The sequence below is a fragment of the Passer montanus genome, unplaced genomic scaffold (assembly GCF_014805655.1).
Source record: "Passer montanus isolate IOZ18808 unplaced genomic scaffold, ASM1480565v1 scaffold59, whole genome shotgun sequence".
In the NCBI taxonomy this organism is placed as follows: Eukaryota; Metazoa; Chordata; class Aves; order Passeriformes; family Passeridae; genus Passer; species Passer montanus.
Window position 1 is genome coordinate 4,417,914 of NW_024370926.1, and position 24,479 is coordinate 4,442,392.

Below are 24,479 nucleotides of genomic sequence, written 5' to 3' on the forward strand. Positions count from 1 at the left end.
ACTGACCTGTGGAATACTTGCGCGTCCTCTCCGAGTCTTTGTACAGGGAGCCCATGATATCACCCATGGATCTGGAGATCCTCATCTCATGCTGCTTGCTGTTGTTGGGCTGCAGGAGCTGGTGATCAGACAAAGGGAATGATCAGAATTGGCCAGAGCCCTGTGGACACACCATGTGAAACCCTGTATTTGGCTCCCAGCGACCCTATTACCCAAGAACTACTGAAAAAAAAAAAACCAAACAAAGAAAGAAGACATGCACGTAATCTAGAGTGATCCAAAAACCATTCACAAACAATTCACATCTGCTAATAAAACAGTCTAATAAGACTAAGCTCCCACAGATAATGGCAAATACAGATATTTGATATAAAAGACTGTTCCTGCACTTCATATCTCCAGAATGGTACAGAGACTGATCACTGGACTGGAAACACTTGCAATCCCAAAATCAGCCCCTCTCCTCCCTGCTCCCTAGACTCCAGTGGCAGCTGAGGCACTGCAGAGGTTCCTCTGCAACAGGGCAGAGGAACAGAGAGGGGAAGATCAGGGAAAACAGGTAAGGGAAGAACAAAGAAAATCATATCCAGCTGGTAAATTGGTAGTGGCCAGGTTTTACTAAGGTTCTAAGACCACATGCCACAGTGAACTGTGATTTTATGATAATTTTATGCATGACCTCAGAACCGTGTGCTCTCACACACAGGAGCATGGCCACACGCTTCAGGAAGAGATGGACCTGCTCCCAAGGGCAGGCAGGGATCTACCTGGCCCCTGCTCTCAGCAGCTGACTTGCAGTACTGCTGTGCTCCCACAGATTGCCCCATTTCCCCCCAGGGTTTAGGAAACCCCAACTGATGCCTCAGTTTCCCCTGGGACTTGCTCCCTGCACTTCCCAAGCCTCTCAAAAAGAGTGGAGAAGCTCCAAGGGCTGTGAGCACCCGGAGAAGAATGGGGATAAGTGAGTTTCAAGACTCCCAATCTCTCCAGTACTTCTAGGAAACAAAGAGAAGAAACAGAGTTGCAACATCCACAAATCCCTTGCCTTACAGCCTGTGCTTGGGGCAGCACGACATGTGCTTTGGCAAGACACTCTGTGCAAGCGAGGTCAAGCTAACAGGCTTAACTGCAAAACCACTGAGCTCAGGAAAAAGCTAATAAATAAATAAAGATGGAAAAAACCCAGGCAGTTCTGCATGAGACCGAAGGATTCTCCAGTTTGCTCTTCCCAGCCTTCAGCAGGGCTGCAGCACGTGCAGGGAACAGTCCCCACGCTGCCACCCAGCATGGCCAGGGCCAGGGCATCACCCTGAACACAGAGAGTGAAAAGAAATGGTGGCAGCACCTCCAGAAAGAAAGCACAAGGAGTCCTCTCAGCCTTTAGCCTTGTTTGAGAGTCAGCCTGGTATTTAACCCCTCACAGGATGCAGGAGCCAGAGGGAGCTGAGCTCAGCCTCTGGGCTACTATCACAGGAAGATTTCCGAGCAGCTGAGCCAGAGCAGGGCTGAGCCCCCTCATAACCAGCCTGCCCTCTGCTCTGCACCATCAGGAGGCTCCTTTCCACTCCCCAGCACAACAACAAGGCATGGCAGGCCGCACACAGAAGAGCAGAGAAGGTGAAGGGCTCACATTCGCTTTCTTTGGAGCGCTCACAAGGATCCGCAGGCTCTTCAGGGAAGGGCTCAGCTCCAACTGTTCCATCGCTTTGTCCAAATCTTCCTGGGATTTCAGTGGGATCAGGAGCTGGAAGGGATTAAACAAACACCAGAGGATGGCAATGTCACACTTCTGGGTAAACAGAAGGAGGCAGATTCCTACAGGGAGCAGCCTGGGAATGGGGGATGAGGGAGGAACCCAAGGAGACGATGGAAAATGGGGGCCCCATGCCCTCCAGCTCTAATATTTTCTTCCAAGACCTCATTTACCAAAGAACAGATGCAAAAAAAAATTCACAACAAACAACATCTGCAAGGAGAAAGCTTAAAGGTCACACCAGCAATCCAGTGTGGGAAAAGGAGAGGGCTGGGATGAAACTTTGGGATTGCTGCCTGCTGTTCTGGGGCTGCTGTGATTCTGCAGCAGGACCTGCTGCTACCCAGCCCCAAAACAACCCCACACGTTCTTGCTGGGTTGATGGTCATGCAGTGGTGCTCCAAGACACCAGTAAGTTGCACCCAAGGATTTACTCTGGCAGATGCCTTGGGCCCTTCCCTACTGCTGCAATCTCTGTTCCTGCACACTGACACAGATCCCTAGTGTCTGGCCATCAGGTGAAACCAGGGAACATCCCACAAATAAAAGTCTTTTCCCTTTTGATGTGAAAGGTGTGCATTGCTCTCCTTCCAAGAACCGCTTCTTTCACTCCCAGCAGAACAAATTCAGCTTCTGCTCTTTGTAAGAACAGAGAACTACACATTGCTGTGTCTGTCAGACAGCAAAAAGTCCTGATGTTTTCCTGGGAAAAGGAAATGGCAGACTATTGCCCTCATAGCTCCACGGGGAATGTGACCCTGCCAACCTCGCTGTGTGGTGTACCATGTCCTGCAGACAGCCTGCAAAGCCTGACACAGCTGCACTTCAGAGGAGCTCTGTGGCCTTCTGCTGCCCTGGGCTAAGATTAAAAGCACAACTTCTTGCCCCTCATTCCAGGATATTCTGCCTAATCTCTTCCCAAACAGGCCTCAGCCTCTGCAGGTTGCCTCGGGCACTGGATCCAACACAGCACATGTTATTCTCATGCCTGTGCCAAAGTACACTGCAACTCCACTGACCAAAGGCACCGAGCAGCCACAGCTCCCAGCAGGCTCTCACTGGGAGCCACAGCTTCCCAGAACTCCTGAAAGGTGGCTCAGCCCTCTGGGTGAGCAGAGCTCCTGTCCCCAGCCACAGCAAACCCACCTCAGAGAAGCTGCCACACAAGGTGATGCTCACAAGCCCACTGGGACAACCTTTTTGATCCCAGGGTGGTGCCAAGGGTTTGGCTGGTGGCCTGTAGGCAAATACACCTCAGGCTGTGTGCTCCTGGCCAAGAAGGCCAGTGATACCCTGGGGAGCACTGGGAAGAGCACTTGCAGCAGGTCAGGGAAGGGATCCTGCCCCTCTGCCCAGCCCTGTGAGCACATCTGGAGTGCTGTGCCCAAGAGAAAACACATCTGGACTCAAGAGAGACAGGCAGCTCCTGCAGCAGGGCCAGCTGAGGCTGCAAGGAAGATGAAGGGATTGGAGCATCTCTCTTACGAGGGAAGGCTGAAGGAGCTGGAGCTGTTCATGCTCAAGAGGAGACGCTGAGAGGGGACCTCATCCCTGTCTGTGCCTGTCTGCAGGGAGGGCTCAGAGCAGGGACCAGGCCCTGCTCTGTGGGCTCCAGCAATGGCACCAAAGGAATGGGCTGGAACTGATGCCCAGGAAGTTCCCTCTGGACATGAGGTAGAACTTCTTCCCTGTGCAGTGACTGAGCCCTGAACAGACTGTCCAGAAAGGCTGTGGGGTCTCCCTGCCTGGGGATATTCCAGAACCATCCAGACACAACCCTGTGCCATGTTCTTCCCTCTCTCTTCTAGACCCTGCTGAAGAAGGGAGGTTGAACCAGATCACCCTTTGTGGTGCCTTGCAGCCTGACCCATCCTGTGATTTTTCTCTCATCCTTCATTCATATTTGAGTGAACAACCTGTATTCCCCACAGATATCAGGCAGAGATGGCACTGAGTATGTCTCCTAAGTGCAGTGCTCAGCCTGATCCCTTAAGCAGTAGAGATGGAGAGATTCCCTTGGGACACTGCTTTACTCTCCTGAGGTTCACAAAGGCTCTGCCTCAAGCACACAAGGCTCCTGCTCTACACACCCCCAGACAGAACCGAGAATGGTGGAGAGCTGCTCTCCCTTGTTGCACCACCAAGCAGAATTTGAACTGTAAGCTCAGCCCCACTGCTCACCCATCCCTTCACTGAGCTGCTCACAAGTGCTCAGAGCAATCCCCCAGCTGCTGCTCTGAACAGAATGTTCTGTAGGTCACTCCATCTCTCTCCAACATCACAACATGAACATGTTTGCATGCCTCCTTCAGAGGAGCCAAAAACATCAGGGAGAAATTGCCCTCTTGTAAAAGGGATTGGAGCCAAGTATTTAGCTTGGCTTTACCTATTACCCACATCTGGAGAGAAAATTCTGCTCCGTTTGGCTTCCAGACTGTGGCACATATGGATATCAGGAACAGGTATCTGCTAGGCATGAAACTCAAAACAGACTCGTGCAGAACCATGGAGGTAATTGCCAGGGTGGATTTCCAGAAACTGGGTTTATTTGATCTAAAGACTGAGTAGCTGTGATTAACAGCAAAGGTTACCTACACAGAAGTTGCACAAACAGAGCTTATTGGATTTTTTAACTTGCTTTTAAATAGATTCCTCCCCTGGAGCCTGATGTTTTAGTGGGGGACTTGATGGTCTCTCCAGGGCAGGTTGAAAATGTGAGAGCAAAGGCTGAGGTTTCACCAGCTACAGCAGCACTGTCAGACCTCACTCCTAAGACACTGCAGAAAGCCAAAGAATTGTAGGAAACAGGGTTGGGGAAAAATCTGAGAGGTCAATTAGTTCATCTTCCTGCCCAATGCAGGACCAACTGGCATCAACAATTCTCGACAAATGTTTGTTAAATATGCTTTTATCTCCTCCCTCCCCTCTGCCATTTCCCCAGGCTTGAACTCTCCCTAAGCTCTCAGAATGATGCTGAGGGGCAGCCTGGGAGGAGACAGCAGGAGGTCAGAAGAGAAGTGGTGGCACAGGGAGGTTCAGTGAACTTCTGCCCAAGGTCACACACAAGCTGGTGTCTGTGCTGCCCCTGGCCAGGCCAGGCTTTGCTGTCCCACTCCTCAGAAAGATGAGCCCAGCCTAGAGCTAGCACAGACATTCCCCACGGGGGACACCCATGGCCAGGCCCTGCTCTTATCTACAGCAGCCCCAGCCTGCTGATTCCGTGGTCCCACCAGGATGTGATTCATGTGTGCCCCTGCTCCACCCAGTTGGCATGCTCATCTCACTGAGCCTGGCTTCAGGACACCTCCTCCACCAGGACAGGCATTGCCACTCAGTGAGATTCTGCAGGGGCCTGCTGACCTCAGTCTAAATTTGGTCTACGAGGTGCCACTGCAGGAGAGGTGTCTGATGGCAGCAAAGAATTACTGCACAGCTCCCCTGGGCATAAAGACAGGGTGAAATATTTAACTGCAATGAGTCTGTGGTCATGTTCCCTCTGAAACTTGCAGTCATGACACCCAAACCCCTGACCCAGGAGCCAGATGCTGGGGTGTCACCACGTGTGCACGTAGGCTGTGTCCCCAAAGACCCCTCTTGTCTGTTTACAGTGTTTCCAGAACAACAACCCTGAGTTGCTATTCCTCAGACATCTTCCCAAAGCTGTGGGCTCTCACGAGGTGGAACTTTTAAGTGTAGGAAAACAAAGCACTGCCCTAAGAAACCAGGAGTACCCAAAGGCCTGCTCATGGCCCTGCTATGTGCTGTGCACATGGCAGAAAAGACAGTCTCTAACATGGGATAAAATGCATTATTTAAGCTTCTGTTTGCTGTTGTTGGAAAGAAATCCTCTTCCAGTGGGAAGAAACCTGGAATGAAATGAGTCATTCCTGGGGAATTCAATGGCAGGCTTTTCCCGGGAGGGCTGTCAAAGAATGCCCAAGATTAGAAACCTGACTGCATTCAAAGTCAAAACCCAGTGGACACTTTGGTATCATGAGGTACCTATTGTAAAAGAATAGCAAATTGCTTTGTGGAGCAAATCTCTATTGAAACAGAAGGGAGAAAATAATAAATGGGGTGAAAAAAAAAGAAGAAAGGTCTCTTCAGGATCTCTCTCTCCATTCATACTCTAATCAAAGGCTGCAGGTCACCTGCAATTAATACTTGATCAAGCCAGCTGCCAGGGCAGATCCAAAAGGATCTGTGTTTAAAAGCCCACCTCTTTGCCATTTGGCCCTCTCCTCCTTCCCAAAGCCAAACCCACCCTGAGAGTCCAGTGGCTGGAGATGCCCCACAGGAAAATACTGAGCACACCAAAGGAGATGCCAAGGATTTCCCCCTTCTGCTAACAGCCCTCAGCAGGATCCTCCTCTCACACACAGTGCTGAGCTCAAAAGTGGGAAAAACACAGAGGCCTATGTGATGAATGATGGAGGAGAAAGGCCTCCTAGCCTTAAAATGCAAGGCTTGCAGAGGGAGGGCTCCTTGGCTGCTTTTATGTGGCCACAGGGGCTGCTGGAGGAACGTCCAGTGATGCACATTTCACTGCAGACCCAGCCACAAGAACGTGCACGTCGTGCCGGGGGTTTGGGTGAGACAAAGTCAGGGCTGGATAAAAGAACACTGTGTGAGCAGCACTGTCCCTCCTGCCCTGCACTTCACGCTCCTGCAACTGCCCCCGAGGTGGGAAGGCTTCACATCCCTGATGGAGTGAGGGGAAAGACAATGTTCCTGTGTAACAGGCCTCCCTTGGAATGATTTTGACAAAAGAAAAGCCTGGCTTGAGGGCTGAGAATCCCTCTGAGCTGTGTTCACACAACAGCTCTTGTGCACTCACTAGCTGGGAGCCACAAAATAAGGTTATTTTTCTTCAGATCCAAGTAAAACACAGAATCAGGGCCTTCAGAACAAACCACTGCTGAATCCTGAAGTTGGCAGCAGGCACCCCAAAGCTGCCCCTCAGCAGAAAGGAGAAGAGTACCTCATTGTTCACACAGACCAAGTCCATCGTCTGCCCAAAAGCGTCCGTGACCTTCTGCACCACTTCCTTGAATTTGACTGGTCTTGGAAACTGGATAATCCTGTAAACACAAACAAATACAACAACAGTCTCAGTTTAGCAGAAGCATACTGGAATTTGGGATTTGACTGACAGTACTGAAGAAAGGGCTTGTATTCCATCATGAAGCATAAAAACTGCTCCTTGACTTTGCACTCACAGAAATGCTGCTCCTCTGCTGTGCCCAAGAGGGGACCTGACAACTCTGCAAGAATATCTACCAATAATCTTTGTGCAGCTCCTCTGCTCCTCCCTCTAACATTAGTACAGGTGGAAAAAAAAAAAGGAAGTCCAGCAGCACTCCACTGGAGAAAACCCAGATCAGGCAATGGTCAGTGATTTATCATCTCTGTTTTCAGCAGGAGGCTCTGAATGGGGAGGAGGGCTGGAAGTGGGGACGATGCAGTTTGGCATCCTGTGACACTCCTGTACCATCACACACAGCACCTCTATAGGTACTCACAGCAGGTAGAGTCTAACCCTAAAATAACACTACTTAAATTTTCTTTGGCTTTAACATGCACCTTGGACCATCAGCCTGTGTCCTGCCCTGTCACAGTCACCAAGCAGAGGTGATTCCATGAAAATGTCAAGCAGGGAAGGGCGGACAAGCTTTAACTCCCAGCCCTATTTTTATGGGACCCATGCCCAAAATCTGGTTATCTTAAGTAAGTGTCATGGACTGCTAATCAAAGGACACATTTCTGTAGAGTTCCAGCTCCACTGTGGGTTCAGCAGGGCTCAAGAATTAACAAGAGAAAAGGTTCCAAGTGTGCTCCCAATGTCCTTGGTAAAAGAGGCATTTAATGACTTCCAGCTTGGAACCATTTTGCCTGCGTGCAAATCCCAGGAGCTTCTTGTGGCAAATGGGATGATGAGGCAGGGCTCTTGCATATAAAAGTGAAGCTGATTTTAGGGGAATGAATCCTGGCTGAAGTCAGCTGGACAGTGTTGGGTGGAAAAGGTATTTTTTCCCTGTGTTCACAGGGGACTGGAGTAGGTACCTACCTTTTCTCTCCTTCATATTCAAACTTGATCCTGACATTTCGCTGCTGAAAGAAAAAGCAGAGAATGGTGAGGTCCCAAACTGCATCCTGGATTGACCCACAGACCCAAAGCTGAGAGGAGCTCTCAGGGAGACTCTCCTAACTCTGTAATGCATCTGGTTCATTTAGGCCAAGCTGCCTGGTGGACTCACAACCTTAGGGGACACTCCACATTGCTGAGGAATATGTTTGTCAAAAAATAAGCTCTTCTGTAAGCAAGAAGACACTCTCCTCTATAACTGTTAGTCTTAATAAAATGAATTCATAAGGCTGAAAATGGTTCTGAACTCTTGGGAGCAAGGCACTAATATCAAAGAGGCCATTATGGCAAGTGTCTGATGCCTGTCCACTTTCAGTGCTTCCCATGGTTTCACCCCAGTACTTTTCTGTTGGAAACCCAAAAAACAAAGCTCAAAGGATGCTTACTAGTACACAGGAATATTTGGGGTGAAGAATTAAGAATCAAAAGCAAGCATTCTATAATGGAAGTGGAGACAGTCTGAAATTTTAAAGCCAACAGTGGTGGGATGGTTGAAGGGCTGGTTGCTACAAAATGCAAAGTGTATGAGGCCCAATACACGATGCACAGCCAATGCCCTCCCTGAACTGACCCACTGCTCACCTCAAGAGAAACCACAAAATTTACCCAAAGAAGAGCCAGTGGAATCACAGGCACACTGGGCACACAGCTGTGCAGGAACCAGTAAAAACCACTTCTCCCATCCTCTGTTTGTGCATGTTTAGCAGCAATCAAGACCACAAGGAGCTTTTTCATTCCTTCAGCTCCTCAGGCCAAGTCTGAGCCAAGCATCCCTCTAGCATCCCTTAGATCATTCCAGGACTTTCCGACGGTCTCCAAAGCAGATCAAAGCCCTCTTTACTCCCCAGACCAGGTCTAGTCACCCCACTTAACCAGCATTTTCCTCCCCACAGTGCCCACCAGCCTCCTCACACAGCTCTCTTCCCATGCAGGGAGAAGTCCTGGCCACCTCCCTCCGAGGTGTAACCGCAGGGAGGGCTCGGTCCCGCGCCACCAGCGTCTCGCAGGGATAACTCCCAGCTGGGTGGGTGACAGCCCTTCCTGAGCACAGCACTTATCTCTGGGCCTGGGCTGCCAGTGTGTGAAGGCACACTTTCCATCCTCTCAGAGGGAAAGCAGAGCTGCAGTGAAACAGCTTTGTTCCTAACGAGGAAAACGAGCTGGACCGGAGCCCTCGGGTTTGTTTTTCGAGCGACAGCTCCTCAAGTTCTGCAAACACCCACTGAAATTCAGGAAGTCAAGGCTGGAGGCAATTCTGTTGAAAAGCTTGAACAGATTCAGGGTAAACACGCTGGATCACCCAAAATGCATCCTTGTTATCTCTGCTCGTGGCATTTTCTGTGCTTCCGGAAGGGCTGGGAAGAACCAGTGCTGGGACAGTCACCAAGTGGGGCACTCCAGCAGCGATACAGCCCTGTGCTACACAGGCACTTACATCACCTCGCTGGCTAAAGCCAGTTCTCCAGACACACAAAGTTTGGAGAGTCGCCAGGTTCATTTCCAGAACCAGGCCCAACTTGTAAAAATATCAGATTAATTCTAAACCAGTCCAACATTCCAAATGAGAAGAGATGACCATAACCAACCTAGTGCTGAAGGTTCAAATCATTCTGGAGAGACAGGCAAATCAGGTGGTATTGCCACCTTGGGCTATCTTTGCTGGAAAAGAAATTATACAGGCTCTTTCATGCCAATTTTTATTTGTATGTGCCTCTCTGGAAGGCCTGGCTGGTTTATTCCTCCTGGAGGCTGGCAATAAATTGGCCAGTGACTAGAACCACAAAACCTTTCTCTAAAGAAAGAGAGAGAGAAAAAAAAATCAGGACAAGGAACTTTCAAGGTTTCTCCTTACAAAGAGCAGGACGTGAAAGGGGAAGAGCTCACACAGCTCTGGCCTCACTGCAGGAAACCTTTCAAAACACAGGTTTCACTTTCAGCACAGCCCCAAACAGTGCGCTGAGCTGGGATGCAGCACACGCTGCCTGGTCGTGCTGAACAGCACAAATTTCACAGACAAACAAGTTTTGAAAAACAGCTTGTGGCTGGAAAATGTCAGAACACTTGTCTAAAGCTCCAGAGAGAGAAGAAAATGAAAAAAAATGAGCCACGACCCTGCTGCATCCTTTTCTTCTACATCAACAACAAGGCTGATGTGCCGTGGCCTGGTGCCAGCAGAAGGACGCCAGCTGCCCCACACTGCTCTGCTTCTGAGCAGAGCTACAAACACATTGGCTGCAACAGGGAAATGAAAACCCACTTTATTTCTTAATTAGATAACATTTTTCTTCAATATAAAACACACTAACCTCTTGCCTCCCTCCAAGAAACCAAGACCTTTAGCTCGCAAGCATTTGGAAGAGGGATAAATTCATATTTATCAGTCTGAGAAGTTGATTACAGTTTAATTTTTCAGGCTTCCCTTGGCTTGCTCATGTTTTTGACCTACAGCTCAAGCTGAATTCATCACTGCTATCAGCATAAAATACTTTTTCCCTTCTTAAAAAAAAAAAAAAAGAGTGGGTAGTGCCCAAAGTACTAGGAAATCTCAGGGGATGCAAAGCACTTCCTAAATGCTGGAGCAGGCTGTGATTTTTTACACCCATGGAAGTCTGGTTTGCAGTAACTGGTTTAAGATTACACAGGGAGCCTGGGGCACTGCCAAGTGCTGGAGCAGAACCTCGTGTGAGTCTGCACCCAGCACCTCAAATGAACAATCAGGGGGAATGCAGGACCAGCACCTCCTCCACCAGGAACCCAACACAGCGTGCAAATGTTGAGGTGGAAAAGGTGTGGGTGGTGGAAGCTGCTGGGTCCTACCCACTTTTGCAATTTTGTGAGGAATGTGACTCCCGCTTGCACAACCCAGGTTGAACTATTCACTGACCCTGCCATCAGGTGTCACATGAGGTCAAGGGCAGCCCTGTTCTTCAATCAAGAGGCCCTTAGTGGGTGGAGAACAAGCTGAGACATCCAAAGGCTTGTGTTAAATACAGTGCAGGAGAGGGGTGAGGACAGCCACAGCACTAGCCTTAAACCCTGAGCTCTGGCGGAGCATTTAAACAATATTTTCATCAGCACTGTGAGAGCTCAGGCAGGAGATGGAGCAAGCAAGGGAAACTGAGGCACAAAGGCAGGAGAGGTTTTGGCTAAGGTATGAAGAGATAGCCTAGATTGGGGAGGAGAAGGCTCCATGGAGACCTTCATGCAACATTTCAATATAAAAAAGGGGCTTTATAAGATGGAGAGAGACTTTTTACTGGGTCCTGTAGTGACTGGAGGAGGGCAACAGTTTTCAACAGCAAGAGGCTAGATTGAGGCTGGATGTAAGGAAGATATTTTCTACCACTGGGTTGCTGAGACACTGGAACAGGTTGCACAGAAAAGCTGTGGATGCTCCATCCCTGGACGTGCTCAAGGCCAGGTTGGACTGAGCAACGTCGTCTAGCGACATGTCCCTGCTCACGGCAGACACTCTGGCCTTTAAAACCCTTCCCAGCTCAAACCATTCTGTGGTTCACTCTCTGAAGCAGCAGAATGGTAGAGAGAAGCACAGAACTAAGGAGTTTGGCCTCCTGGGCTGTGAGCACTGAGCAGTTTTCCCTCTCCGTGCGCGTTTCCGCGCGGGGCGCGGAGGAGCCCACGGCGCAGCTGGCGCCTGCAGACCCCGCTGCGACACAAACAAAACCAGCGACAGCCCTGACAGGAAATACCACAGTCATTCCCTTCGTTTCTACAATAATTTCTTCTCCAAAATACTTGTGCTGGCATTTCCTCCAGCCCTGCAAACAAACGGTATTTTACTCCTTCTTGCCATATTCCTCCGAAAGGAAAAAGCAAAGCCGCTGCTGCGGCCACAAACCCATCACCATCCTTCCAGGCTTTCCTTGAGGTATTTTTGGCTCTTTCCTCAAAAATTCAGATTTCACAGAGAAAAGACCACAACTTCCAAGCTTCAGAGACAGAATTCAGATGGGAATCTGGGGAGAAAAGGGGCAACTGCTTTTGCCTTTTGGCTGGGGTCCATGTACCCCAGCAGTCTTGGCCAAGCTTGGCCCTCAGAGCTGGAGCAACAGCCCTGTGTGCTGGTTTAGATTAAGGAAAACGTTGGAAAAAAAACAGAAAAAGTGTTTCCAAACGAGGTGAATCATGATCTTATACAGAGATCCCTGAAGAGCTGACTGCTGTTTGTAATAAAAGCACACACGGAGAGCAGGAAAACAAGCAGCTAGTCCTAAAATGGAAGCGGCTCTGGAGGAGCAGAAGATGCTGAGCACCCTCTCTGCTGAACAGCCAGGGGGTTGCTCAAATTGGGGTACAGATCCAAGCTGAGCCCGTGGAGAAGGCTGTCTAATGGCAGAGGCAGGCAGGGAGTCTCTTACTTCTGTAGTATACTTTTTCCTTTGTCTTGATAAACACTCTTCCCCTATTATTGTTGATTTAAGCTTTCACTCTCCTTACCTTCTTTTGGGTACCACCATACTTTTTCTTGATGTAATCCATTTTAAAATGTCTAGGGGACCTAAACTGATACCATCCCATGGCCAAATCTCACTTAAGCATGTCCCCCTGCATGCCCAACAACCAGTCAGATTAAATTCTGCCCTGCACCTCCAAGCCTGTCTGTGTCACTGAAAAAACTAAAGCTGCCACTGGGGAAAATCCCAGACTAGCACAAATTCAAAGATTTCCCCTGTCATGTCTTTTCCTCCTCCTAAACTCCACTGCCATCAGAAACAGTGCTCTGTCCAGACCCCACTTCTGTGGCTTGCTTTAGCCCTGCTCCTGTCAAACCTAACCAGAGGACAACTTTTCCCATGCTGAGACATCACAAGGATGGGGTCTTTAGGGCACTTCTTCCACCCAAATCCACAGCTGCCTCACAAACCAACTGGGACAAGCCTCTGACTTCAGCATTAACCCTTCTGTGGTCAAGAAAGGCAGGAAAAATCATCACGAGGGGCCTCCTATTCCCCTTGGTGCTGCTCATTCCAGCCTTGCTCATATCCACCCACAAGATTTTGGGCACTTATTTTGCCTCAGTTTCCCCCCTGGGTAGCACAGGGGCAGTGAAATACACCCACTTTTGCACGCCACAGGGTAATCAGAGGGTTTGATTTCACTTCCCTCATTTTCTACTCTCTGGATTAGGAAACAACGAGAAAACCCCGCGGAGCCGCGCTCGAGTCACTCCCTTCGCACAAAGCCGCAAAGCGGTGGGATTCCTCCTCAGCTCCTGGCTCTGGCTGAGAGGAATCAGCGCCACAGGGCCAGGCTGAGGGGACTCCTACACTTCCCCAAGGTGCAGGTCGTTTGCATCAGCCCTGTGCTCGCCCCTGCCCTCAGCAGCGGGACGTTCCTTGCGCGCCAGACAGCTGGAGCGCGGCCACAGACCGCAAGAGGAGATGACTAACGCACGTCACTGGGAATTATCTGCACAGAACCCCCACGCACGCCGGGTTATTCAGCAACCAGACAGAAAGCAGTTTGTCTGGCATTGCCCCTTTATCATTGCAGGGGCAGAAGGCACAATATATCCCAGTCCCTCCGGATCTTTGCAGCTTTTTTTCCCCTCTAAAAGCACCTGCGCAGCTCAGAGGACAGCACAAAGATGATGTCTAGAAGGTTCACTGCTGCCTGTTGCAGACATTTCTGTTTCAGACAGCACTAGAAATCACAGGCTTCAAAACGTTTATCTAAAACCACCCACCTGGCAGGGAAGAGCTTTTTTTCAGCTGGATTTCTCACTGGTATCACCCTCTTTGCACCCAAGTCAGCTCCACATCCAGACATGGGAAAGCCTCTTAAATCCTTAGGACTCCCCTGCCTCTGCCATCTCCAGCCAAGGCTTTCCCAGTCAGTGATTTGCCCCCTTGTTTCTGCTCCCCAGGTGGGGAAATTCCTGCAGATCCCCTCATAGAGACTCCCATCTTCCCCCATCCACACCATATTCTCCAGGTGATAAAGCCAAACACCTTTTCAGGCAGCTCAAAGACCCACAGGGAGCCCTACAAAATGAGCTGTATTTTACTGGAATTATGAGCAAGCCTTGTCTTGCACCCAGCTTGCCGAAGAGAACAGTCCACAGGTAATTTACTAAAAGAACAACTTTTAGGACAGTCTGACATTTGATGTACATGGAGAAACATTTCCTACCAACATTTAATTGCCGTGGGAGAATTTGCCATGGTGATTAAGGTGGCAGAGGAGCTGCTGGCTGTCATTGGCTGTGACAGAGGCCCACTGACAAGCAGCTTCATACTGCCAGTTGCCAAGTGCTATTTATAGAAATGAATGGATGTGAACATAAATAGATCCAAAATAAATGCTAATTTAATTGCTCTTTTCTCCCTCCATCCTTTTGTTCAGGATTTCCTAATTATTCGGGGTTTCCCTTCTTATTCCACTCATCTTTTTCCTTAATAACACAACACAAATCTTCATTCTCCTGTTTCCTTCTTCCCCTCTTCAGGGACATTTCTATGAACAAACTCCCTTGTTCAGTCCAAGAGAGAGCCTGAAAGGGCTCCTTCCAGCCATGCCAGAGGATGCACAAGGAATAACAGAGTGATTAAAGGAGAAACAGAGGAATACAAGTGCAGAAGCTGCACTAGGAATAATGTGAGAAGGATCCCTCTGTTCCCAAAGAACAGCTCTGCTTTACCTCACGTGAGGAAGGAAAAGGGTGTCCATGGAATTCCCACAAGGTAGAGAGGCAGGACAAGGTAGTGGCTGCCACACCTGACCAGGACTCAGGGGATTCCAGCTCAGCCATCACATCTGCTGCCAGCTGCCTGGGCAATTCAAGGGAGGAAAATCAGCCATGCTGTCCTATTCTAATTTCCAGCCCGTTCTGCCACAAGGCATTGCACATCCAGGAACTCAGCCTTCACTCTGAACTCATTTGTGAGGGACGAAAACTAAGGAAAGAAAGACTTTTATGAAATTTGCCAAAGGATGTTCATTTCTTAAGATGAACTGAAGCAAAACTATTGATATTTTGGGAAATAAATATTCTGGAGCACACACAACCACAGGCTGTTTTCTTGTGTGGCCCAGGCCTATGAGGAATAGAATCTGGCAGGATTCAATTTTCAACTTGTGTCAAGAGAGCACTGAAGAAGCCCTCCAGGAGACAGGAATGAGATAACACTTCAGTTGTGCTTCTCTGTGTACCAAAAACTGCTGCAAGCCACAGAGAACTGGCTAGCTAGCCAAGACATTCTTGTTGTGAACTCTGTCTTTCAGTGGAAATTTGGAACACTGACCAAAGGATTCCCATGCCTCAGAAAAAACATTTTTCCACAGAAAAAGAAATATTATTTTATTAATCTATTAACTGAACTCCCAAACCCAAGTAGTTCAATGTGAGCATGTTGCTGCAGGGCCTCATGAGAGGCCCCAAAAATTAGATGACCAAGAGGACATTTTATCACCAAAATGGCCCTGTGCCTCATTCTCCCCACAGGAAGGGAACTGTGCAGGGCATCCTTCAGCCCAACTGACCAACATAATCACAGGATTAGGTAAACAATAGAAAGGGAAAACCAAATACCAAAGGAACAACAAATCACAGCATAACAACTGCACTTCCAAAGCAATCTCTACCCCACATCAATTTCTGTCCTAAAAAACAAGGGGAAAAAAGAAACCTAAAAGTGACCCAAACAAGCTGATTAAAGTGAGCTACAAACACGAACCAAGTTCCCACTAATTCCACCTCCTCTGGCCGCTCCCCACCTCCCGCCGTGCTGCGAGCCAGACGTGTTCCAGCCTGTCCAATTTAGTGAGGCAACAATTCAACATCCTCCAACGCCCTTCATCTCCTGGGACCTGCTGGTCTGACCCCTCAGCTCCGGATGTGTGAGGAGAGCAGGATCCTCACCATCCACATCTCCTCCATCAGGGAGCTCTGAGCAACCCTGAGCATGCAGCTCCACTTGCGGATAAAAAGAAAAATCATGAAAGAGGAAGTGTTTTTTCCAAGCATCAGTGCTCTAATAAGAAGGAAATTTTGATTCCTATATAATACAATCCTATAATAAAATTAAACACAACTGGCAGCCAACTATTCTAAAGCTGATACCTCCATGGATGACTTAAAAATGAAGATGCAGAATGGATGGGCTGTGGGTGTGAATTTGATTCCTAGAGGCCAACTTTATGCAGATAAGAATTCAATCAATGAAAACTACAATTTACCTTATTTTCAACTAATTATGTGGTTAACTGTGTATGTGCTACATTAACAGCCCAGGCCTCAAAAACAACAGCAGGGATTTTCCCCCATCGTGCAAAACAAATGTTTTAAGAGGAGCCTGGAAAGCTTTGCTACCCTGAAAGCAACTGGAGCTGGCTCCACACGGTCCCCACCCATCACTGCGCACAAGATGCTGCCCCTGCAGCCACCCAAAGCTGCTCTGGGTTTTCTGCTTCTCCTGCAGCTGCAGGGAGCCAGCCCTGAGTTTCTCTGGTCAGTTCTGTAAACATCTTGGATTTTTTTCAGCATGAGCTGAACGCAAACCCAGTGATTCAACTTGGCCAGCTGCTACCGCCGGGCCGCGCTTTGAAACCAGACGCGCGCACGTGTTTTCGTCTGCATGTGGCTGGGAAGTCCACAGGGATTTGGGAAGGGATTTTTCCTCTCTGCACCCAGACTTCTTTGTTTGTAGCACAAGTGACATTAAAAAAATGCATGACGACAGTAAATGACAATTTGTTTTCTCCCTTGCTAGGCATCCAGCAGTTGCAGGGTTGACTGCAAGCTCATTCTAAAGCACAGCACTAGAGGTGGAATTCCACGTGGATTTGCTGCCTTGCTTCTCCAGCAACTTCCCAGTTGTCCCAATCTTTTTCTCCCTTTTTCCCTTGCTATTTTGACAACTGACTTCTTTCTTCACAACTTTCATGTTCCCATATTATTTGCTCCATAGACAAACATGCTATTAATCCACTTCAGCTATTGTATCAATGTCAGCAAATAATTTCTGACATTGCTCAAGGGACAATGTTTTTTGTTCACCAAAACAACTCTGAATGTGCAACAGGGCCAAAACATTTGGGTTTAAGAACATAAAGATAAACAGCAGTAATTCATAATTAAACACTTTATATAAGAATGACATGATTCCTCCCCAAAGAGCCTGGGTGTCTACAGCTCAGAATTGGCAGTCTGTCATTCAAATATCTGAAGCAAAATGTGCACATAATAAATATTGTATTTCATTAACGCTGTCAATAGAAAACAATTGACTTGTCCAAGTCCTAAAGCTGCACAGCCTGAAACAAGTTCTGCTACTTTCAGACCAAAACAACAGTTAGAAGTGCCTTGAGGTGAGACTCAAGATTTAAACCCAGTTTCAGGCCCTGTTGTTATATTTGTGAATAATTTGGGGCATTACCCTTCCCTGCTCCTCTGTGATATAGTGATGCCTGTAACTTCCTTTCAGCTCTTCAAAAAGAGGTCATAAACCTCCCAGCTTGGTGAAATGATGATATTTCTGATGTGCTGAGCAGTTGTTAACTTCAGTTCTAAGATTTAAGCTCTGCTCAGCCAGCATGGCAAGCACCATGCCCACCTCTGTGGCCTGCTGGAGTTTGGGGTGGCCTGAGGAAGCAATGCCATACCTGTTTGTTGGAGTGGACACTGTTTTTATTCCTGTTGTTGTCCAGCAGCCCCCCACACTTGCCCAACGCTGCCAAATCCTTCATAATAGAGTTCAGAGCTTCTTCTTCATCTGCAAGAAAAGAAGAGACAACTGAAGTGTGGAAAGCAACCCTGCCCTCGGATGTGCAGAGTGAAAATACAGTGCTGCAAATATAAACTTTCAACACAAATGGATCAGAAGACACAATGTCTAGCCTCCTGTTAAGAGAGGCATTCCAAGACTACACCACAGTCTCTCCCAGCCCAGTCTGTCCTGAAAACACAGGTTCCTTCATTACAGGTGAGACAGATAATGAGATCTCGTTGTCCCCACCTGAAAGAGCCTGCAAGAAAGCTGCAGGAGGACTCTTGACAAGGACAGGATGCCAGAAAATGCCATTAAAATTAAAAAGGGCAGGTTTAGATTAGATATTAGAAAGAAGTTTTCCTCTGTGAGGGTGGTGAGGCCTTGGCACAGCTGCCCAGAGAAGCTGTGGCTGCCCCATCCCTGGACATGTACAAGGCCAGGTTGGATGGGGCTTGGAGTAACCTGGGCTAGGGAAAAAAGGTGTCCTTGTCTTTCCTCCCTCTTCATTAAAGGTACCCAAGAACCATGACTGACCTTCAAAACCAGAAGCAGTGAGAAACCAGGGGAGAGGACAAGGAATCCATGAGAAAAGAGAGAAGCTCAGCAGTGCTGGAGAGAAGACACAGAGAGCCCTCGTGGGAGTTCTGATTTCTGCAGTAGCAGGAGAACTTTGAGGGACCACTGGCTCTGAAACCAGCCTCCTCTTTTTCAACACTTCAGCATCTGTGGTTATGGGCTCTTGAAGCAGCTATGAAGTGTGAAAGGCAAAACACCAATCACAAGAAGCAAGAACCCTGTCAAGGCCTAGGGCAGGGCACACTGTCAGGAGTGTGTGAAAATCCACTGCACACTCCATGCTCGTGACACAGGCAGGGCAAATGTTAGGCACATGTAGCTCTTACTGCAAAAAAATACAAATGCAGCTCTTACCGCAAAAAATACAAATACAGCTACAAATCTCATCTAAAAATGAGTGTCTCCAGTGACAGAACCACCCCTACACCAGGCCAGCCTGCTGATTTAACTCAAAGTCCACAAATATGTGAAAAATGACCAAAACCATATGAAATCAGACAGGAATGGACCCAAATACTGAGGATCTTTCCCCAGGGAGGTGCATGTCCTGGATCCTCGTGCTCAGATAGAACACCATCTCCTCTTGTTCTGCTCCTCCTGCTGGGTTCTATGAGCAATGAAGCTACAAAAAACCCCAGATATGTGAGAAAAACATTTCTTGTGCATGCTCTGCTCCCAGAGTATATTAAAGAAATAAGGGGAAAAACTGGGGGAATTTCAGAGCTCAGAAATGAGCTTCAATGCCTACATCAAACTCTTAGGAAAAAGCCTACATTTTTCTGTAGGCAATGTGTCTATACACATTTAATATATAAACATATATCTGTACATCAGTATTAAAAATATAACTGATAAAATAATAAAATTCATACCTAAGTACATGAAAATGTAATCCCTTTTGCCTCCTACATTTCCCTATTTATAAAAGCACAGGTATGTTTTTCCAGAGGGGTGGCAGAGAGAACAACCTGAAGTGCTACAGGAAAAAAACTGAAAAAAAGATAACTTTCAGTTCAAGTTCAGGGGAAACAAACAAAAAAAAAAAAACAAAAACAAAAAAACCAACAAACCAACAATAAAAAATAAACACATCAAGAATGTCCCCAAAGTTTGGGTTTGTTGTTGTTGTTGGTTTGTTTTGTTTTTTTTTGTTTTTTTTTTTTTAAAGGGCCTCTGGGACAAGCATAGTTTTCCACACAGATTTTGTAGTAGGAAAATACCCAACACAAAAAAAGAAGGCCTTTTTTTTTTTTTGGTGGAAGGGGAAGGGAACAGGGGGAGGGATGAGCTAAAACAAACCCACAAAAACAAAAACCCCTTACGCCACCCTCTAGGAATTTTCCACCAAAGCTTTAATCTCTACAGTGCCCCTCACTCTTTTTTTTTTTCTTTTTTTCCAGCGAGTGACAACAAAAGTTTCCTGCACTGCCTGACACAAAACACAGTCTGTAATGTCCTGGGCCAACAGAGCCAGCAGGCAGAGACAGAGTCAAACCACCCAATTCCCCACCCCTCTCCCACCTCCAAACCTCCCTGGCACCATCTTCCAGGAGAGGAATCCCTGGTTAACCCAGCAGTGCCTTGGTTCATATCACATTCTCTTCCTCCTCTATCTACATATCAATCTTGCCAAAACTTTTTTTGTAGCAGACTTCCGAGTCCACCAAACAGGTTCAAAAATTCCTGGTGCTGCAAACCCAGCTCATGATAAGTCACATTGCTTAGGAAGTCAGGTTAAAAATCTCTGCCAGAAGTGACTTTTTTGCATCTCTCCAAACACAGCAGAATCCACTCACTTTCAGTAACTGCTTAAATTCACCTGGTGTCCAGAAATACCCGAACATCAACTGAATAGGCCTTAGAATAAGTGGTGTAAAACTGAGCTCCAGCTGTCCTGAATCAGGTACTCAAGAAAAAAAAAAGGAAAGAGAAGCTATTTCTTGTATTTGACTGCCAAATCAGCATTTTCCTTCCTTTATCTACTAAAAAACTGATGCAAAAAAGCACTCTGAAAAGCATCTGAGGATTTTTAATTACAAAATGAGTGTTAATTGTCAAAAAACTAAAATCCACATCCATGACATCACTGCTGCAAAACAAGATAAGAAAACTTCTTCCTATCCAAGCAGGAAAGGTTGTTTTCTGCTGCTGGAGGGTGAAAAAACCCTTAAGCACAATCAGAAATACAATATTTCCTTCAACTAATATATTTCTATGTGCTTAAGTATTTTCCAGCTGCTTTTAACAGTGTGTTTTTACTCCAAGAGAGCTGTGATTTCTGGGAGGCAATGACCAAAGCCTCAACTGTTCAAAACAAAACCCCCCACACCAGGCTCTGAGGCAACTTCTGAGCAGCAGCAGAATTTGCATCATCTCTTGCAAAACCGACACTTCCCAGTCCTCTCCGGGACAGCTCTGCACAGGCACTGATCCTTTCCAGACTGAACCTCTTGCCCATCCTAATTACTGCTCCTGGGGTCTCCCAGCTGACTCCCAAGAAGGGTGGAGGACTTTGTTCCGTGGAAAGACGCAGCCAGCTCAGCCAGTGCAGTCAAAAATTCAAACAAGCGCTGAAGCGAACAGGATAATTAAATCCAAATGCCACTCCCAAGCCTTTCCAGCAAAAGGGGTGTCACAGCCTGCTCCTTCTCTGTTTGGCTGGGTTTGAGTCAGGAGAGGGCCAAGGATGGATGGCTCTCCCAGGGACAAAATGCCAATTGTCAGGAATCCCGTGCCCAAGGGACAGGAGAAATCCTGTTCTCCTGATCCAGCCCTGGCAGGACCCAAATATTCTTCAGCCTTGTGAGAAGGCAGCATTGAGGCTGCACAGCAAACACCTCCCCAGGCTCTGCCATGGCTCCAGAACAAAACATCTGTGAGTTGCACAACACTGATGAAGTATCCTTGGAGCTCTATGGACTTGGGAGACTCCTGGAAATCTTTGTGCAACGTGAGCAGGTTCCTGCTCCTGAACGAGCTCCTGGCCCAGCTCCACTCTGGCATCGTTTTGCACAAATTCACTTAAGGTACTGTGGGTTGACAGGATGAATTGTACAACAAATCCCACTTGATCTCCAACACAACATGAAAACAGGATTATTTCTACCATGGAAGATCAGGACAGAGAAAAGCTGATTATAGAGACAGCAAAGATGAAACATAAAAATAAATTGTGTTTAGTACTGTCCCTCTGTGCCCAATGTCTCTTCTTCCATCCTCAGGTTTCAGCTATTTCCCTTAATAGGAAACTCCTTTCTTCTCTACTTTCCACCAACACACTTAATTTTCTGCTTTTTAAATCAGCTTCCTGTGACAAAGCTTGTTTGATCACACTGCCAGCCCATCCAACCAAGGAACACTTCCAACCAAAAATAATAGATGTTTCAAAAGATATTAATTTCCCAGGGGTTTGGGGGTGGGGGGAAATATCCACAGCCACACAGAAGAGAGGAACACACAGGAGCAGAAAGCCAAGAGCACTCCCAAGGAGCAGTGACCAGTGAAGCTCCAGTAGACAGGGTTCGTATTTTTATTAAAATACACTCATCCATTTTGGCAGGATCTTTTATCAAAACCAGAATGCCTCCTTCTCTCATCAGGTTTCGAGTTCTGCAAGATGTTAAGACTTGCAAGTCCCAGGCACTGCCAGTGTGAATCTGGTACTGACACAACCAGAGCACACAGCCTCCAGCTGCACCAAAGGAAATATTGGTTGGATAGCAGGAAAAAGTTTTATATAAAGAATGATAAAGTTCTGGAATGCTCTGCCCAGGGAGGTGGTGCAGTCCCCATCCCTGGGTGTGTTTAACAAAGCCTGGATGTGGCACTGGGTGCCAGGGTTGAGTTGAGCTGTTGGGGCTGGGTTGGACTCGATGGTCTTGAAGGTCTCTTCCAACCCAGACATTCTGGGAATTCTGTGAATCTGGGGCATTTGGCTACTTGGCAAAATCAGCCAGGGAGTGACAGCAAAGAGGCAGCAGATGACACATCTCTCTGCCCTTCAGAGACACGTTTCCAGTGCTGCTACGTGGCCTCGGTTCCAGCCTGCGTGGGGGAGAGAGGAACCTGGACTTTCAGTCTTAGTACAGCAAGTTCACTGCTCAGAGAGATGAAAAAAAATTTGCAAAAGGGAGGAATAGAAAGCCTGAAGGTCAACACGGACCACCCAAAACAATTCAAGAGTCAGGAGAGAAAGCAAATGAAGAAGGGACAAAGGAATAATTTAGCTGTGTTCAGATGGTCTAGACACTGCTGTTATTGTTGGCTGCACTAATAGGTCATTGCTAAGAGGCAGTTTATGGTAGTTCCATGAAGCTGCTTCCTTCAACACTGAAATAAAAAAAAAAAATTAAAAAGGCAGCAGCAGCTGGATGAAGCCCACAGGAAAGCCTGTAGGAGCAAAGCAGATCCTGTAAAACATGGTGAGCTCTGATTTGGGCCTCTCACACACACACACACCAGGCAGAACCAGGGCTGGGAAGAGTGGGGGAAAAGCCCTGGGCGTTGCAGGAGGGAAGAACATTGTGAGTCATCCCTGGGCAAGGCTGGAGCATGCAGCCCCAGGGCCCTGCAGGCACTTGGATCCAGAGAAAAACCACAGATGTGACCACTGGTGGTCACTGAAGATCCCACTGTGCTTTTCACAGCCGTGGTGCTGATGGTGCATTTGCCTGTGTAAACTCCAGCAGCAGCACCCACCTCTCCAGAAGGTGATGCAGCCACTGGGGATGTCCCCAGGCACAGGGGAGAGCTCTGTGAAAGCTGAGAGGGGGATGAAGAGAGGATGGGGAGCCACAAATAAACACTGTCACCTCCAGTGAAAGCCCTTTCAGTGGGAAAGACTTTGAATATATAGTGACAAAAACACTGAAATGTAATAAAAACAGAGAAAATAAATATGGAGCCACATGATGACGACTCTGACAATACTGAATTTGGTCAGAAGAGACATCAGCCTTTCATTTTTGCTGGTTTTTTTGAGAACACAATTTTTGGATCAACTATATACAACATTTATCACTTAGCAAAGGGACACTGAAAGACAAGACTCACTCCCCTGGCATCACTTAGTTCCTGCAAAGGGCAGCCCCTGTCCTGATGGAATTCCAGCTACACTGTCAGAAAGGGACAGTAGGCTGGATTTTATGTCTCATTTGATGGACAGAAATCAGAGACAGACAAAAGCCTTGCTCAAGACCACACGAGTCTGCAGTCAGAGCTAAACACATTAAAGGAGCTTAAATCCAGAGAGGACTTCACTTGATCTGGCCTTCCTGGCTGTATACAAAGGGCACAGCAACTCATTTAGCAGCCTCCACATCCCACATCCCAGCCTTGACCTGGAATCACACAGAACAGCCTCTTCAGAAAGCCTTAGCTGGAGAGCTCATGCCCTTGGCTCCTCTTTGCAACAAACTTCTCAATTCCAGTTTGAGAATACAGCTGGCTTTGTATTCTGTTCATTAGACCTTTATAGCCCTGACCCCTCCGTCAGCAGACACTGCCCATCTTCTCCAGGTACTCACAGACTGTGATTTCATCTCCTTTTAACCCTTCTTCATTTAAGTAAATGGAAATACACGGCTTCTGCCACTAGAGTGATACTTCATTCATTTCTGCAGCTCTTTCCAGGTTTTTTTTTGTTTGTTTGAGGGTTATTTTTGTTGTTTTGGGTTTTTTGTTGTTGTTGTTGTTCTTGCTGTTTTTATCAGGAGGAAATAGCAAAGAAGCACACAATGCTCAGTGGCCAAAGCACCTTTTCATGTCTGTTTGCTGTGTGAGCAGGAGCTAACAGCAAGCCTGTCCATGTGTTCCAGTGGAAGCCCACTCCTGTCAGAGCCCACTGCCCTCCCAGAAAATCAGTGTCACACCAGGCCAGGCCTTTCCTGGCCCAGGGAGCAGGACAGCACTCACCCATGTGAGAGCACACACCAAAGAACTTGCTTGTGAAGATAAATGCTGCCTTTTCTCCAAAAGCCAGGGGGGGAAAAAGCTTGGAGACAAAGAAAAACCCAGGCCTGGGGTTTCTGCAGTACCTGCAAACACCATGAACAGGCAGGTGCAGCCACCAGCATCCAGGGCATGCACAACACACCAGGGGCCAAGGTGCCAAGCCAGCACAGACTAGAAGGGTCTTTTCTAAATTAAATGATTCTGATTTTTCTGATTCTGAATTTTAACAGAAGGGATCAATTAGTAACTAAATACCATCACTGACTGTCCCAGTCAATACTGGGAAGGAGCCCAGTGAGCCAGAGGCTCAGGAGCCTGACTT

At 47.6% G+C, this 24,479-nt stretch overlaps 1 protein-coding gene across 4 annotated transcripts in view; it reads right to left on the reverse strand.

Moving 5' to 3' along the window:
• LOC120510578 (mitogen-activated protein kinase kinase kinase 3-like) overlaps window positions 1–24,479 on the reverse strand; it is a 77,146-nt gene that overhangs the window by 24,480 nt on the left and 28,187 nt on the right. For 3 of the 4 annotated variants that reach the window (XM_039726519.1, XM_039726520.1, XM_039726522.1), the window contains 5 exons: window positions 17,523–17,632; window positions 7,821–7,864; window positions 6,735–6,834; window positions 1,631–1,744; window positions 7–118 (listed from right to left, as the gene is read on the reverse strand). In XM_039726519.1, the coding sequence (XP_039582453.1) occupies window positions 7–118; window positions 1,631–1,744; window positions 6,735–6,834; window positions 7,821–7,864; window positions 17,523–17,632 (480 nt within the window). The remainder of the gene's footprint in view (window positions 1–6; window positions 119–1,630; window positions 1,745–6,734; window positions 6,835–7,820; window positions 7,865–17,522; window positions 17,633–24,479) is intronic. The other variant, XM_039726521.1, reaches the window with a different exon arrangement.